The sequence below is a fragment of the Heliangelus exortis genome, chromosome Z, assembly GCF_036169615.1.
Source record: "Heliangelus exortis chromosome Z, bHelExo1.hap1, whole genome shotgun sequence".
Taxonomy (NCBI): domain Eukaryota; kingdom Metazoa; phylum Chordata; class Aves; order Apodiformes; family Trochilidae; genus Heliangelus; species Heliangelus exortis.
The window spans coordinates 48,745,887-48,762,525 of record NC_092454.1 but is presented as its reverse complement, the minus strand read 5'-3'; the positions used below and the strand labels follow the sequence as shown (position 1 = coordinate 48,762,525).

The following is a 16,639-nucleotide window of genomic DNA, read 5'->3' as shown; positions in this document are numbered from 1 at the left end:
CTATGCAGCACCAGCAGGCTGTGGACTGAGTGGTGGCTAGAAGAAAATGTAGACAATAAAAGGAAAATTTTGGACATAGAAGCAGGGACTAAATGTGAAACTGTGACATCTGTCCAAGACTTTGCAAGAATACATAGAAATTAGCTGTCCATGTGACATACTGTAGGTGACATCTGATGCTGTTTGTCTCAACAAATTGACTTCACAGTTTCATAATTGGTATATGACACTAGACATAGCTTATTAGTGTATTTGATTCTGTTCTGCCAGAGCAGCACCTTTCCCTATATTAAATTCTTCAGTATTTGTTGAGGTCTAGAATCCTAGGTGGTGCCTTTTAAAGTGTGTGTTCCAGTCTCGTTTAACTAACATTTTTTTCCTGACTGACAGACTCAATCTATAATGCCACATAGTTCCATTGCTGTAGTTTCTGCTTTTATGCTTATGTATCTTTTAGCATGCAATCTGGTCGAAAAACATTCAATTTGAACTTAGAAAACTTCATTTAAATGTTTGTCCATGTCTGTTTGCTCAAATTTCACCACTAGTAATTTAACAGTTGTTTGAAATATTTTCTTTTGAGTTCAGGCTGTTAAATAGCTCTCATCTCTCTCTTTACTTAAATGTTGATATGGACAGAGAGTTTTTCATACTACGTGAGGTTTTAACTGAAGCTTCCATGATGCTTGAGCTTAGCTGAACTCTGTAGAACATTTTGTCTGCCTGATTCTTCTGTAAGGTTTGTGAAATGAAAGATGTCTTTTCTTTGTGAAGTATGATCTGGATATTTTTCTGATTTTTCTGTTCTTTCATGATAACAGATGTTTAATAGATGTTCCTTATGTGGTTTGTTATTCTTGTATTTCAGCTTCTAAGGAAAAAGATGGCATTTTGGTAGTGCGACACAGCTGCTTGTTTTAAGCAGATATGATGTTTTAAGCATATGAATTTCATTTGTGTGAAATTCTAGTCAGTGTAAGGGTTGAAGACTGGTAACCTGTTCATGGAATAAAGGATATTTTAGTTCTGATCATTGGATTGATTAAACAATAAGGATAGGATCTGCTATGGACTTCTGTTCTCTTTTTTGTCACAAGCAAATGAAGAATAAACAGGATTTTGGTGTTAATAAACTTTGCTTGTGCAAAGTTTCCACCTTTCTGAAAGTGTAGGATAGAGCTGGCTCCATTTTTCCCTTACATAAATAATGCATTAGTCTTTGTTATCAATAGTTGGTATCTTTTCTGAAGTTGTTCCAGTTGTCCTTTATTAATGTAATACTCATGTCAAAAACGCAGAAGCCTAGCAGTAACTGTTGGGGTTTTTTTTTAATTATACCTCAATGAGAAGAGGAAACTTTATTGCTGAGTATGTAAAACTGTGCCAGATAAACAAACATTTCCTTTAGTACTGCTCCTTCTGAGTATTCCCTTTCATTGAATACTCCATTGTTATTTTGGATATTTTTTTGCAGTGAGGATTTTAGGTTACATTTTTCCAGCTGAACTCAAGACTGACCATAAGAATCAGCATGGTATTTCATAAAGAAAAGCTAAGGGATCAGCCCGGCAATGGAAGAGCAGTTTATCAAAATTTTCAGGGAATGGATATGCAACAAGAATGTTAGAAAACCAAAAACAGACAGTAATGCAGTGATTAAAACTCAGTATTGTGTGGGAGATATGTGTAGAGACAGAAGATATGTTACAAAAATGGATGTGGAGTGAGGAGAAAATAGGAGTGTGTAAATGAATGTGGTATGCCAGCAGAAAGTGTGATGAAAAATAAGTGGGGTATGTAATTTCAATTGCAGAGTTAAAAAAAATACTAGGAAATATCAAACACTGAAAAAATAATTTTTTTTTTTAGGAAACTGTAAGTGTGATCTGCTCTGAGGAGTTGTCTGCATATAGGTCTAAAATTAATGTTGGCTTTACTGTGTATTTTATAGGAATGGGACAATTTGCCTCAAGAAGATCAGGAGACAGAATACTAATCTCATTAAGTTATTCTTTTGATGGTAGAGGGAAGACTTATTGTTTCTACACCTACAAAATTACCAAAGTTGAAAGTTAGAGGGAAAATATTAGGTGCAGTTTATAAAATATGCTTTAATTTTTTTCTGCTTTATAAAGATACTATAACATAAGCGTCTGCGTAAATTCAACAATTTGGAGTAATCTAAAACTTCTACTTTATCATGTTTACAGTGATTTATTGGTACTTTTTAGTGAATAAGGCCATTCTCATTGTTTTAAATGTAAAAAGTGGTGTATATAATTTCATTTTTCCTCATGAGGTCTTTGTTTCCCATCTTTCCATTCCTGGAAGTACAACTCATGCATGCATTAATTTGGGTTAATTTTTCATTGTGGCATCAGTGTTTTTTTTATGTTCACAATATGTTTCATGTCTCAAAATGAAGCATTTTTGCCCTAAGGAAGAGCAGGTTGAGTAAGTGGAAGGGTGGACAAACAGCCTTTTTTCTGCAGCTGTGTTTGTATTGAAAAACATCCTGTCTCTTGAGCAAAGAGTGGAGGAGTAACTCTAGACATTTTCAGATGGAACAAATCCCTAATATGAATATAGCTAGTGTAAATATGGTGCTCATAAAAATATGTTATGATGGTCCAAAAATGAAAAAAATAAAAGTTTTTGTTAGTGAAAACTTGGGCTTCCCCCCTGGTAAAAGTGGCACTGGTGACAGCTGGTTTCATGCAGCAGAGCAGCTGTTGTTGAGAGGGGATAAGGGGGAATTGTAAGCGGAGAAACGTGTCAGATCTAAGCAAAAAGCAAGAGTAACACCAGAAAGGTAGGAGTGTAATTAAGTTCTGTTTTAATAGCCTGAGGAATTATCTTAATCTTTTGTTGTCTCAGTGAGTGCAGTAAGCTTCTAAGCTTACTTATGCACCTTACTCTGTAGGTTATGTAATGCTCTGTGGAAGAACTGGAGAAATAAAACTAAAAATAGTCATATCGTTTATTTTATAAAAGTGTATCCTGGCGTCAGAAGTTGAGCAGAGCATTTCTTTATATTGTGTTTACAAGATGGCTATCACACTCACAGAGCATTATATCATTAGCTTAAGATGCAGATTTCTGCTAATCAAAATTGCTCTTAGTGCAAAATCATATTTAGTGTATGAAAAACATAACCATGAACTGACATTAGCATTATATAAATATGAATATGCTTAGAATATTACAGAATCTGCTATTTATATGTTGCTTGCTGAGAGTTATCCAGACTAATGAAGGTACAAAAATTATTTTTATCTCTGAGAACAGAAAATTATCCACATCCAAGTCATTTGCATAGGCCCTCTGGATAATTATATGTTCTTTTTCAATGGAGTTTAAAAGTCCTTATGTATTTTGCCCTTTCTTCCTCCTCTTTACTTAGTAGTACTTTGAATATAGTTCTTTTTATTGGAAATTCAAATTTTCTCATAAATTTCATTTTTATACCTCAGTGTAATTTCTGCATTTCAGTATGCTTTTATATGCTTTATTTTTGTTGACAAACTCTTGTAGATACAATATAGCTTAGTCCCTCATTTGTTCCTCTGAGGTAGTATAATTAAGAATATAATTGATTTTCCTCTTTTTTTTTTTTTTTTTTTTTTTTTTTTCTGTACTAGAAATTAGAATTACACATGGATATTGGAGTAAGTTTTCATTTGCCTCTTGTTCTCCTGCAACATTTCAGCTGCTTCTAATCCAGTTTCAGTTACTTATTTCAGGCTGAAGCAAGAAGAATGAAAGATCTTATGTCTGACCCTATTTAACTCATTATTTCCTATACAAGTTAATTAATTTTCCAGGAGGATAATAGCAATGATTACCATGATTGGCTCACCAGTCCACCCTAGAACATATGATTTTTGAACTTGCATACTTTCACTTTTTAATAAATATTTCATTGTGTTTTCTATTTTTAGCCTAACTAACTTGGAGTAAATTTGAATACGATGCCATTTAGATCTAGATCTCTGTTGAATATTCCCTTTGTGATCTCCGCTTTCTGCTCTGCCTCAAAAACTAATAAACATGGCTAACAATTCCTTTAAGAGCTTAATAATAGATGGAAGGAAAGTAATAATTTAATATATCTTATATATATGTATAATTTTATATGTATATTATAATTGATAATTTTAACAAACCTCAAATAATTTTGTGCTCATAGAAAAGAGATGTATACATTTCATTTCTCCGTGTCTTTGAAGATTAAAAAGAAAATCGAGAGGCACTAGATTTGCTTCTTGTAAAAACATTTTTCCCAAGTGAAGTAAAATAAGAAAGATGATTACTAGTGGACATATCATATGACAAATATTTTCAGCATGGGAGAATTTTCATATACAGGGCCATCCTGAAGGCCACTTACTTATTTTTTTGCTTAGAGGAAAAATATTTACCTCTAACTTTCTTTACCTTAACATTGTTATGTACATTATGTAAAAAACAATGTAGCAACTAAAGCTTCCTTGGGCACAGAATCAATATAACTACAGCAGTACTGTGTTTCAGAGAAGCTGAAATGATTTTTTTTTTTTTAATTAAATGTCTTTTTTCATTACTGTATTGGAAAAAAATTAACATAACTCAGTGGCCCTTTTTCACATTCCTGTCCAGGAGACCCTGAGCTTTGATACAGGCTGTACCACTTTATCTCTTCAGTGTCCTGTTGGCCTGTAGTAAAGCTCTCACACTGTACTGAATCTGCTGGTTTTGAAGTGGTAGCATCTTGTATCCAAGAATAATGGGAGGATATAAAACGTTTTATATTGTGGGAACATAATCTGAATTTACTGATAGGAAGTTTTAAATGTTGTGTTTGTACTTACTGTAGAATTCCACTTTACCAGTGTGTAGGCTGGGGGGAGAAAAACACATTTCCTTTATGAGTAGCAAAATAGTGTTGATTTTTTAAATAGAGAGTAAGCTATGTCAGTTTGTATGAATAGGGAACAAAGTGCACTTTGGGAGAGGTTGGACATGGAATTCATGCTGACAAAAGCATAATTTTCACAAGTGTTTCCCAAGTTGTACTACTGGAACAGAAAATGGTGCATATCATACATGACAGGTGACAACTACTGTTTTTAAGAAGAAGGCCTACTTTCAAAATGTTTTCTCACTGTATAGCTTGAGTAGATCAGTTTTGGTTCTCTGCAACAGCCAGATCAACAATGACTCCCCTTCTCCTGTTCATTGAAGTTTGTAGAACTTGAGTCACCTAAGAGGAAGAAATGCTTTTAGAGTCAGACCACAAAACTTTTATTAATTCTATTAATTTTTATTAATTTTGGTTCTTGTAGCTGATGCTGCTCTGGGGAAGGAGTTACACAGACTGGGGGTTTTGATCCATGATTACTGGATACTGAGAAAAAAACTTGTATTACTCTAGATTAATTCCAGTTAAACGAGAACTATACTATCTCAATGTGAACTTCTATTTCTAAATTACTGCAAAACATCTCATTTAAGCTGTGATTTTAAGGTTTGTACTGTTCAGGACTGAAATGGAATACGGAAAGGCATATATGTGGCCAAATTGTACTTCCTTCTGCAATTCTTCAACTTGCTGCAAAGTGAAGTTACACTTTATTTCATCTTTATTAATACTTCCCAGTTCTGTCTTAGCACTGTCAGAATGTATATGTATGCTCCATCTGTGTGCATCTTAAATTTCAGGGCTCCATTTACCAAACTTAAAGTGCAAATGTAGTGTAAGAACAGTTAACTTTGCTGTTGCTATGACATACCTTTAGAAATTATGAGAACAGAGAGATCCCATATCATTCAGAAGCCATTAGATGCACTGAATCATCAGTCCTTCTTTGCAGTATCCCAAGTTAATAATATTTTTGTTTTCAGGTACAGCAAGTACAGACTGTGCAACAGGTACAGCATGTCTACCCAGCCCAGGTTCAGTATGTGGAGGGAAGTGACACAGTCTACACTAATGGAGCTATGTAAGTTGGCAAGTGATTGGCATTTCAGTGTTTATTAAAATGTGAAGTTAAATATGTATGTTCTGTTAGATTCTACCAACTAGTGTATTTTAAGTTGGAAAAAAATTATTCAATCAAAGCTTTTATTGTAAAAAGAGGTTTTTTAATTAAAAGCTGAATTCACACTTTTTAGTAAGGCAGTATTCTTGTGTAGTTAGAATTCTTGTGATAGTTTTAGATGGATTTACATGAAATTACATATACTGCATAGTGTTTGAAAAAATACCTTTCAGTTTATGGGCAAGTTCTGTCTGTGGGAGGTACTGTGTTACTATTGACCTGAGATAGAACACAGGGCTGTCTGTCTTCCTGGCATCAATCCTAGTGGCAGAAGCACAGAAAGGTGCAGCTGCAGTAGTTATTATTAAATGAAAGTAATAATATAATTTTGTTCCTGTGTTTAATAAAATAAGTATTTTTTTTTCCAAAGTAATGAGGAGAAGTGGAGGAAGAACAGTGACATAGTCTCCTTTTGGTGCTTCTTTAGCTTCTTCTCTGTTCATTATTGAACATTTCCTGCTTCCCATTTGCCATCTTCAGATTCCTTTTTCCAATATGGAAATTTACAAACATAGAAAGAATAATTAGGTTTGATGGGATTTCTGGGGGTGGCCAGTCTTACTCATGACCTGGAGAAGCACCAGCTTTGAAGCTTACTCAAACATAAAAGTAGGATTGGGTTGCTTGTGAAGGAGCTTCTTGACCTCTTTTTTTCATTTACCCTTGTTTTGGCATTTTTTGCTCTGTTGCTGGCTTTAGGAAGAAATAACTATTTAGAAAGTTTTTTATTGCTTGGGGGGGTACTTATTTGTTGGTGTTAACCTAGAAGTGATTCAGAACAGCATTATTATTTGTATCAGGCCTCTGAACACTCTCCACTTTCTTTGATAACATCCACTAGCATATTTTCCTTCACTGATTTCGTTCACGTACTGTCCTGTCCGAATTCTTCTTGCTTCTAAAACCCAAATAATGTACAAAAAATATGTTAGATTTTCCTATTGTACTAGTTTTGTCTGGGACGGAGTACTTCTTCGAAGCACTTCGAAGTACTTGGTCTCATTTTAAGAGCTTGTGCTGCAAACAGTGTTGGCAACCATCACTGCTGGTAACACAGGGATGTCTTAGTTCTTGCTGAGCAGTGTTTACAAAGCATCAAGACCTTTTCTGCTTTTCACACAATGGTAGTGATTAGGCTGAGTGTGCACAAGAAGTGGGAAGGGGACGCAGCTAAGACAACTGACCCCAACTGACCAAAGGGATATTGCATGCCAGATGATGTGCTCAGCAATGAAAACTGGGGGAAGAAGCAAAAAGGGGGACATCTGGAGATACAGTTTTTGTCTTTCCTAAGCCCTGCTTTCCTGCACATGGCTGAACATCTGCCTGCTGTTGGGATGCAGTGAATTCCTTAAACTGCTCTGATTGTATTCACAGCTTTTGTTTTACTTACTAAACTATCTTTATCTCAACACACTAGTTTTCTCACTTTTTTTTCCTTATGGTTCTTCCCCATATCTCCCACTGAGAGAAGGGGAATGGGCAAGTGACTGTAGGTGGCTTGGCTGCAAGCTGGAGTTAAATCACAGCAGTTCCTTTTTTGCCACCCAGGATTTGACTGTGGTCCTAGGGTGTGGTGCAAAGCATGTTTTTTCACAGCTTGCCCTCTTCAGACTTGCCCAACTGCTATGGCATTAGCTGTATCCTGTGGAACTCACATTCCAGTCCATCAGAGAATCATAGAGTGATTTGGGCTGGAAGGAACCTGCAGATCATCTAGTCTGAACCTTCCTGCAGTGGGCAGGGTCACTCCCACTAGACCAGGTTGCATCCAGCCTGCATCCAGCCTGGCTTTGAACAGTTCCCCCTGTGCAGCCTGTTCCAGTGTCTCGTCACCCTCATGGTAAAGAACTTCTTCTGAATGTCTAACCTAAATCTACCTTCTTCTGGTTTGAAACTACTCCTGCTCATCCTATCACTACAAGCCCTTACAAGAAGTCCCTCCACAGCTTTCCTTTAGGTCCCCTTCAGGTAACAGGAGGCTGCAGTAAGGTATTCCCAGAGCCTTCTCTTCTCCAGGCTGAACAACCCCAACTCTCTCAGCCTGTCTTCATAGGAGAGGTGCTCCCTCCCTCTTACCATCTTTGCAACCCTCCTGTGAACTTGCTCCAACAAGTCCATATCCTCCTTGCTTTGGTGGTGCCAGAACTGGACCCATTACTCTAGGTGGGATCTCACAAGAGCAGAGCAGAGGGGCAGAATTACCTCCCATGATCTGCTGGCAATGCTTCTTTTGATGAAACCCAGGATACAAATGGCAGCCAATTTATTGTTCAATACTTTTAGGAACCTTTCAAAAAGATTATTGTTATATATAAAGAAGAGAGTACCACCAGTCTGTATTTCTACTCAGAATTTTTAAAAATTGTGTATTGTAAAACATGTTTTCCTGTATACTTTTATACCCCAGAATAAGAACAGGAAAATTTCATTTATTTGAATGTAACTTAGGATTACATGTTATAGTGTGATTTATTTGATTGGTGAAATAAAATGGGGATCTAGGTAGCTGACATATAGCTCCCTTCAGAGATGAAAGAATTGGTTTTCTTTTTGCTGTTTCTATAATTATTGAAGTTCTCTGGTTTATAGAACATTGTATATCTTTCTCCTTTTCTTGATTTGCCATTGGATTAGCTTGTACGGAGCTGTATCAATGGGATAGTGACATTTTAGAGTTCTGGAAGCAAACAAAAGGCTTATCATATCCCTAAACAAAGCTGCTGTAGACTATATTGAGTTCTGCTGTGACAGAAAAGACAGAGGCCATTCTCTCTTGCCCTAAAATATTTAGGCAGTTGTTCAGATTGCAGTTAATCTTTTTCTATTCTTCCTCATGAAATTTGAGAGAGATGAGTCTTGTGGATCCTGACAGCATCACAGAAGTGTGTTACAGCCAGTTTGTCCAGTTCTCCCACTCCAGAAATTGTCTGCTTCACTTTCAGATTAGGTTTGTAAATGATGCAATTGACTAGAATGATCAATGGTTTGTCTTTCAGGTTGCCTTCTTATTATTATATGTTTGATTTACTTTATGACAGTCCTACATCAAAATCTTAATTCTAGCTCAAAATCCTGTATAGGATGCTTCTGTAATTTTATCAAGTGGCAGTGCTATTCTAGCAATTGAGTAACAAATCTGCAACCCCTACTTAGGGTGAAGAAATTAATTCAGTGTACAGACATCTCTGAAATAAACACTACAGCATGTCTGATGAAATAATTAATCTTTATTTCAAAATAAAGCTCTTGCTTTATCAAAGCAAACCAGCTTTGATTTAAGTCCATCTTTGATAGTAATAGCATGTGCAGTTAGAATATATATGAGGAAAGAGTAGTTAATTCCTTCAGTTCTAAAGAAGTGAGGAGTTTGTCAGGTTTCACAGTCTTTGTCAGTTTTAACTGTTGTAGTCTTAAAAACAATTCTTCCCACACATTTTTTATCATGATTTGTCTACGCTTACAAGGTACTTGGTTTTATTGTAATTGAAAGCATAATGGTAATACAAGGGGTGTAACCTGCAAATTAACACATACTTTGTACAGTTTAAGAATCTCTTTGGATTTGCACAAATGCATATCTGCATTTTTGTCTGACTAGTAACAATTTTTCTTGCCAAACATGTCACTCTATCTTGAAACAAAAGTGCTTTGTTGTTGTGATGACATACAGGCTTATCTGGCAGTTTAGGATATGTAAAGAATATTGGCTGCACCTATTTTAAGCATCCAAGGGAGTCCCCTATACTAAACATGAACTAGATATATATATATACCTAGATTATAATGTAATGAGCTAATGCAGCCTTTTACCTGATAACACTGGTGGGGCAAAGGGGGTTTTAACTGCTGGGATTGTCCAAGAATTGCTGTTGCTGTTGAATCCAAACCACATTCTTCACCAACATGTTGTACTACAATTTGCGTGGTTGATGTGGGCAAAACACACCTTGTATGCAAAACCAAGAATTTTCTGTTACTGTAATTGAAAACTGTCAAATCAAAGAATTAATATCAATACAGTTAAAGTTGTTAATCTTGCTAGTACTACCTGGTATCCATCCATTTTTCTCTGGCATCATGCTAACTCTTTTACTATACCTCTGCACACTCAGGTCAATGGCTTCCACCTGAGTAAGCATTACAGCTTCACCACCATCATAGGTGCTGTGCCTGGAGACATATCAGGGATTCTGCAGGGCTCTCTACTTGCACTGGGTCCACTTGCAGTCATTTAAAAAATGTTTCAAAGCACTGTCTACACTTTATTCATTCTTCACTGGTTGCATTTTCCTTATTACTTCTTAGTTTACTAAAGATGGTGTGTTTTACATTTGCTGAACACTTTTTGAATACTGTCATCCCGTGCTCATGATCCTTGTTGCTACATTTGTAATCTAGGGTCATGTATTGTTTATTCTTCACAGACTAGCTATTTGATACTAGTTTCTCTTAGATAGAGCAATGCATCAGCTTTTTAGCCATAGGTTTTATACCACACAGTGGTAAAAAGCTAGGCTTAAATGGAAGCAGATTAAGTAACATTTCTGTGGTTATTTAACAATTACTGTTACAGCTAAATTAGAACAAAGCCCTAGGCTGGCACAGACAAGTCTGCACAAAGGAAGCCTGACAAGCGCGTCTTGAGGTCTTTAGGTTTATTATTTACACTGTGACATGTTCCTAATAGTGGCAATACCCTATTTCCTGGACTGTAGGTCTGCAGTGCTTCATAAATAAGGCTTGTCTATCTGTCAAGATTACAGGTTTATAAGATTTTGCCTGTGTTTTAATTTTCTTTGTTCCATAGTTCACAGGGTTTTTACACAGTTGTGCTTTTATTATGTGTGCTTTTCTTCCTTTATTTCCATGTGGAAAAGGATCTTTTACTGAATGTTGAAGATCTCAGTTTTTCTTTATTGATAAATAATGCCTATCAGTAACTTGTTTGCTGTAATTTTTGAATGTGACAAATGAGAATTTCTTACATGGCATAATGTAACTGTTTTAGGTAAATTTTATAAAGCTTTTTCTGGCTGTTACCATTTAAGTTGTCTGCATAGAGAAAATGTATATGCATAAGGGAGGTCAACTATACACTATCACAGAATAAATTGCTTTGAAATTTTGTTCTCTGGTTATAGATGCATTAATTGTCCTTTCATAATGTGGTTTTGATATTTGGCTTTAGTGATTTTGTTTGATAAAGGTGAAAGGAAGCAATGATTTACTGTCTTATCAGTTTTTCCATGTCTGTCTTTAGTTCAGTTGAGGAGGCTTTTGTAGAAGAAGGTTATTGCTTCTTTGGGATTTGATCTGTTATTAAAAAGTCCTGAATCAATATTCTTGTTATAGAAATAGATTTCTTTGAAGGGAGTCAGGTGGTTGTATGAGACAGGCTGAGACATGATGTTGCCCTCTCAATTACCATTTGACTGCTGTATCATGATCTCTTGTGTGGGTGTTGGGGTACATCACGTCTCTTGCCCTTCTTCCCATTGCTTATGATACAGCACCTCCAGGGGCCGCAGCAGTGCATCGACTGCAAGGCTTGCCAGTGTTAGATGAAGGATTCTGTTCTCATCATTTTCAATAAGCTTTAGCACCACAGTATTATACTAAAATCTAAAAAGAGTTTGAGGATATTGGTCTGGCATGAAAGGCTTTCTTGGCTTCTATGCATGGAAGTAGAAAACTATATTGCAATACTATAGCATTATAATGAACAATAGCTACTCTCTGTATAAATAATGCTGAATGTATGTTGATATATTTATTTTCACCTACTGTTTACTGTATTTGTATCCCAGGAAAGAATACATTAGTTAGTGAATTACCATAAAAGGCTAACTTTTATTGCAAAGATGACAGTGAAAAAATACTTACATGCCTGCCTGCTGAGCCGTGTAGATAATCCATACCAAAACCCACAAGAGTAATGCTGAGGTTATTGATGAGAAAGAGAATAATTATGTTACTTGTTTGTTTGGATTAGAACTACAGGGAAAAAAGCACACACTGAATGCTTTTCATGTTTGAAACAGGATGCTGTTCTTAGATGAACTTGGCTGTTCTATTACAGCCACTTGGAAGGCATGCTGGTATTTCAGGTTGCAATATAAAAGGTAGACATCTTAAAGTACCAAAAAATAGATTTGTGTTCATTTTACACAATTTTTGAATTTCCTGACACTTAGTGGTAAAAATTCAGTGGTTTTGCAAGACACAGAAGATACTGGGCTATAATTTAAAGTTAAAACCTGATTTAAAACAAACACAAATTTGAGTTAACTTGTCTGAACTTCTAACCTGATTTGAGAATTTTTACTTAAAGATGCTCTGCATTTTTCAATTCCTGGAAAAGGAAATTATTCTGTTATGGATTTGTTTGTTTGTTTGCTTGGTTTGGTTTAGTTTGGTTTGGTTTTTTCGGTTGGTTGGTTTTGGGTTCTGTTTTTTTTTTTATTTTATTTTATTTTTTTAACCTAAAGCCAGAGTAATGGAAAAAACTTTCAACAAGGAGACATTTCCGAGACATAAAGCCAACATAAGTCTTCAGATAATGTTTTGTAGACAACTATAAATCTGGGAAACATAAGCCTCTCCCATCAACTACTTGTTCAAATAACATTAGGGGCCATGATCAGCCTATGTACATTACTGAGGCATGATGCAATGGCAGGAACACTGATCTGTAGTAATCAATACAGCAGATTCTTGACATTTACATAGAAACAATAATAGATGCAGCTGGGAATAAATTATTTCCCTTGTGTGCATATGAACACTGACAACTAAGGGAGGACAACAACTAGGTTGAGTCTCTCTATGCTGTTGCTTTTATTTGTCTCCTTTTTTCAAAGTGTCAGTATATTTGGAGAGACAAAAGTGGCTTTAAAAATGTAGCTCAGTAACAGTGGATACGTTCTGGACTTGCTTAATCAAAATTTAATTCATGCAGTGTCTGATCTTGTGTAATGATGTAAAACACCATCGAGTTTGCACAGTCATCTGAAAACTAGGATTCTGCAGCCTAACTAACTAGACTTCAAACTTACTAGTTTCTAATGAACTTTCTAATGTAAACACTGAACTTTTCAGTGAACACTGAACTTCAGTGAACACTGTGTTTCGGTAGGAGGATCTAGTAGATTCTGATACCGAGTACAGTTATAAGCAGCTGTAGGTGTTTTGATATCATCCATCCTTATTTAGGGATATACATGATATACAGCTATAAACAAGCTAAAAGCAAACCTTTTGTCTCTCTATTCCACATGAAGTCTGTGACTTAATTTTCCAGTAAAATTTGACTGTTCTCTAGAATTTGCATTGCTTTAAATAACTGACTCTTTAATTCCCTTTTTTTCTCCTTGCATCCTTAGGACAGTCATTTTCTTGTAGCCATATCTATTCTTACCAGTCAAAATGGCATTGCCCTTTCATTCCTTTCCTTAGTGATACCTGATACTGACATCATGTTTTTCTTTTCTCTTTTGAGAGTAATTACAGTGTTCAGTCTCATTTGAAAGATCTGTTTCCTCTGAGATTCCATTACTGCCTTTTAGTAAATTTTCCTCTGCTGCATAGCACTATTCATACTCTGTAAATTATATGTTTCTTACACAAAAGTAATACCATATCTGCTAGTGGTTATTTTGCTTATTGTCAGATAGTATCACAATGGTTTCACAAAGTGTCACAGTGATAGCTTGGATTGATAAAACAGTTTAGCAAGACCTGCACATTACCTAAACACATGCATTGAATATTACAATGAAAAGATCAGTTGATTTTAATTCTCCAAAGGAAATGTTAATAGAATGTCTGCTTGAGCATTAGTCCCTAAAAGAACTATTTTGTTTTGTTTTTAGTAGACTGCAATGCATTTCTTTTAGATCAAATCCCAGTTGCTTGCAGCTGTTCTTGAGGCTTTTGAAATATTAAAAATACCAAGGAAAATGTTTAAGTAGCTTAAGAATGGGTGAGAGCAAATAATGTAGTATGAGGCCTGTGAAATATTTAGGATTTTATAACTAAAGTTTTGGACTTTCTGCAAGTTACTGAAGAGGGAGAGACTGTTTTTGGAAGTAGTTAATACAACTAAAGTTCTGTCTTTGGTTGTTGATAACGTGCCATATGTTGTTCAGTTATTTAAAAATATTTCATGAAGCTAAAGAATGAATCATTGATGAGTCCATTGTTTACTAATAAATTGAACTTGGTTATGTTCTCATAATTAAAAAAACCCCAACATAACAAACAGTAAATTCACATGATCTGTAACATATATTGATACAAAATTAAACCCTGTCAAGATAAATGGGAAAAAAAGACTGATTTCAAGTTAATGGAAAGGTGTATTAACCACCAGCTTACTGAATAAGATGTGGATCCTTCCTCCTGTCCTTGTGTTTTTGGACAAAAGTGTCTGAACTTTTTTGTTGAAATCATTTAAATGAATGATGCTACATGATTTTTTTTATTTTTTTTTTAGCATTCTAAACAAATTGGAGGCTTAGGCAGAAGTTGGGCACCTCTCTGTTTCCTATGTATCATAATACCTTTAATTTTTTTGTACTTGGACTAAGTCATCTCAGCATACGCAACTCCAAGGTTGGAGAAAATTGAATTTCAAAATGGTGTTGCCTTCTGATTATTATCAATATTTTATATTTATATGCTTAATTAAGAAAATTAATCGTTGGGTAAACTGGCTGGTTTTTACATTTTGATTTTTCTGTTATCATGCTTGACATGATACAAACCTTAGCAGTCATGAAATAGAATAAAATTTACTAATAGACTTCCAAAAAGAGGAATCTGGTCTTTGAAATAATGAATGCTGTTTACTTAACAATTTTGAACTGCATTGATTTGAAGATCAAATTTAGCAGGAACACATACACATTCAAAAACCAGATTATAATGTGTGACGAATAATGATTCAAGCTAAGTTATTAAGAACACAAAACACACGATAGAAGGTTTTAGTAGGTGAGTGGTTTGTTATGCAAACTGGCAATGAGACATGAATGTTTTATAGTTGAAAGTGATTTAAAAAAATGTTACTGTTGCACACCTGCTTTCATCTTTATGTCCTTCTTACAAGTTACAGTTCTACTTCAGTTTTATTTCTTAAATGCAGCTTTTTAATATGATGTGAATTCCTGTCCGATTTTGAATTCACCCTTTAAAAATAACTGCATTTCCCAAAGCACAAGTGAACTCAGAATTTCAAGCTTCAGTTGTGTGCTTTAATGAATTTGAAAACAAGAGATAACATAGGATTCATGAACACTGGACTGTCCTCGCTGACATTTTTGTTAATTGTTTGCAATTTTGTAGCATGCAAAATATACAACCTCTAACTAAAATTCAAAATTTGATTGTCAGATTAAAAAAATTTAAAACATGGAAATTTACAAGTTGCTTTTTAATATATTGTTATTTGGATGACCTCTTTCTGCATTTCTCCTCAATATATGTCATACTTCTCTTCAGGTAAGACTGACAAATTTTTCTGTAAGGTTTTGTGAATCCCTGATTTAGCATTGTCACTGAAGTAGTTATTTAGTGCTTTAATTTTATGAAATGTTATTCTCTGAGGAGGCAGAAGCTGTTTGGCAATTGTATTTGTTTTGGTTATAGCTTATATACACTTATATATACATTATAGGTGATATATACATTCCTAGAACTGTAAAATTTCTCTCAGCTAACAAAGCAAATAATTTCCTTTTGTTTTCTTTTCTTGAAGCCGATCGACAACTTACCCTTACACAGAAACCCAGATGTACAGCCAAAACACTGGGGGAAATTATTTTGATACTCAAGGAAGTTCTGCACAGGTGACAACAGTGGTCTCATCTCATAGTATGGTGGGCACTGGAGGGATTCAGATGGGTGTCACAGGAGGACAACTCATTAGCAGCTCAGGAGGAACCTATCTGATTGGCAATTCAATGGAAAATTCTGGTCATTCAGTGACTCATACAACACGGGCCTCCCCTGCGACAGTAAGTATTTCAGACTGTAGCAAAACCTTTGGAGACTACTTTCTTAAGTCTTAAGATGTTCTTGCAGACTGACATGGTTGTTGTGACAGATTGTGTAGCAGTATTATGTTGTCAGAATAGTACTGCATAGTACTTTCTGTAAAATAAGTAAAAAGTATATATGGAGGTAAGATACAGGAGTAAGAATACTGTGAATACTTAAGAATAAAGGCAAGACTTTCCTTTGACAGCTTGCAAATTTACATTGCTTAGGTTAAATTTTTGCATTCAGGTAGTATCAGTGAATGCTTTGCAAATGCTCATGTAATAATTTGAGCTGAATGTTTGTCAGGCTGGGAACTAAAACACCCTCCTTTAGCATTTTGTAAATTTTCTGAAAACAACACAGTTGTTATGTATCTGTAACCTCCCTGGCTTTTACCAGTTTGTTTGCTTGATATTAGTGAAGCTTTGGTAGCTTATGTCCAAATATTTCCAATTGTTCAGAATGCTGAGGTAGTATCCTTTAACCCCTTTTTTATTATCTGTCTTCTAAGTCTG

The 16,639-nt window shown here is 35.2% G+C and overlaps 1 protein-coding gene across 5 annotated transcripts in view; it reads left to right on the top strand.

Moving 5' to 3' along the window:
* Window positions 1-16,639, top strand: part of RFX3 (regulatory factor X3) — a 108,964-nt gene that overhangs the window by 49,349 nt on the left and 42,976 nt on the right. For all 5 annotated transcript variants that reach the window (XM_071731369.1, XM_071731364.1, XM_071731365.1 and 2 more), the window contains exons 3-4: window positions 5,884-5,981; window positions 15,841-16,099. In XM_071731369.1, coding sequence (XP_071587470.1) covers window positions 5,884-5,981; window positions 15,841-16,099 — 357 coding nt within the window. The remainder of the gene's footprint in view (window positions 1-5,883; window positions 5,982-15,840; window positions 16,100-16,639) is intronic.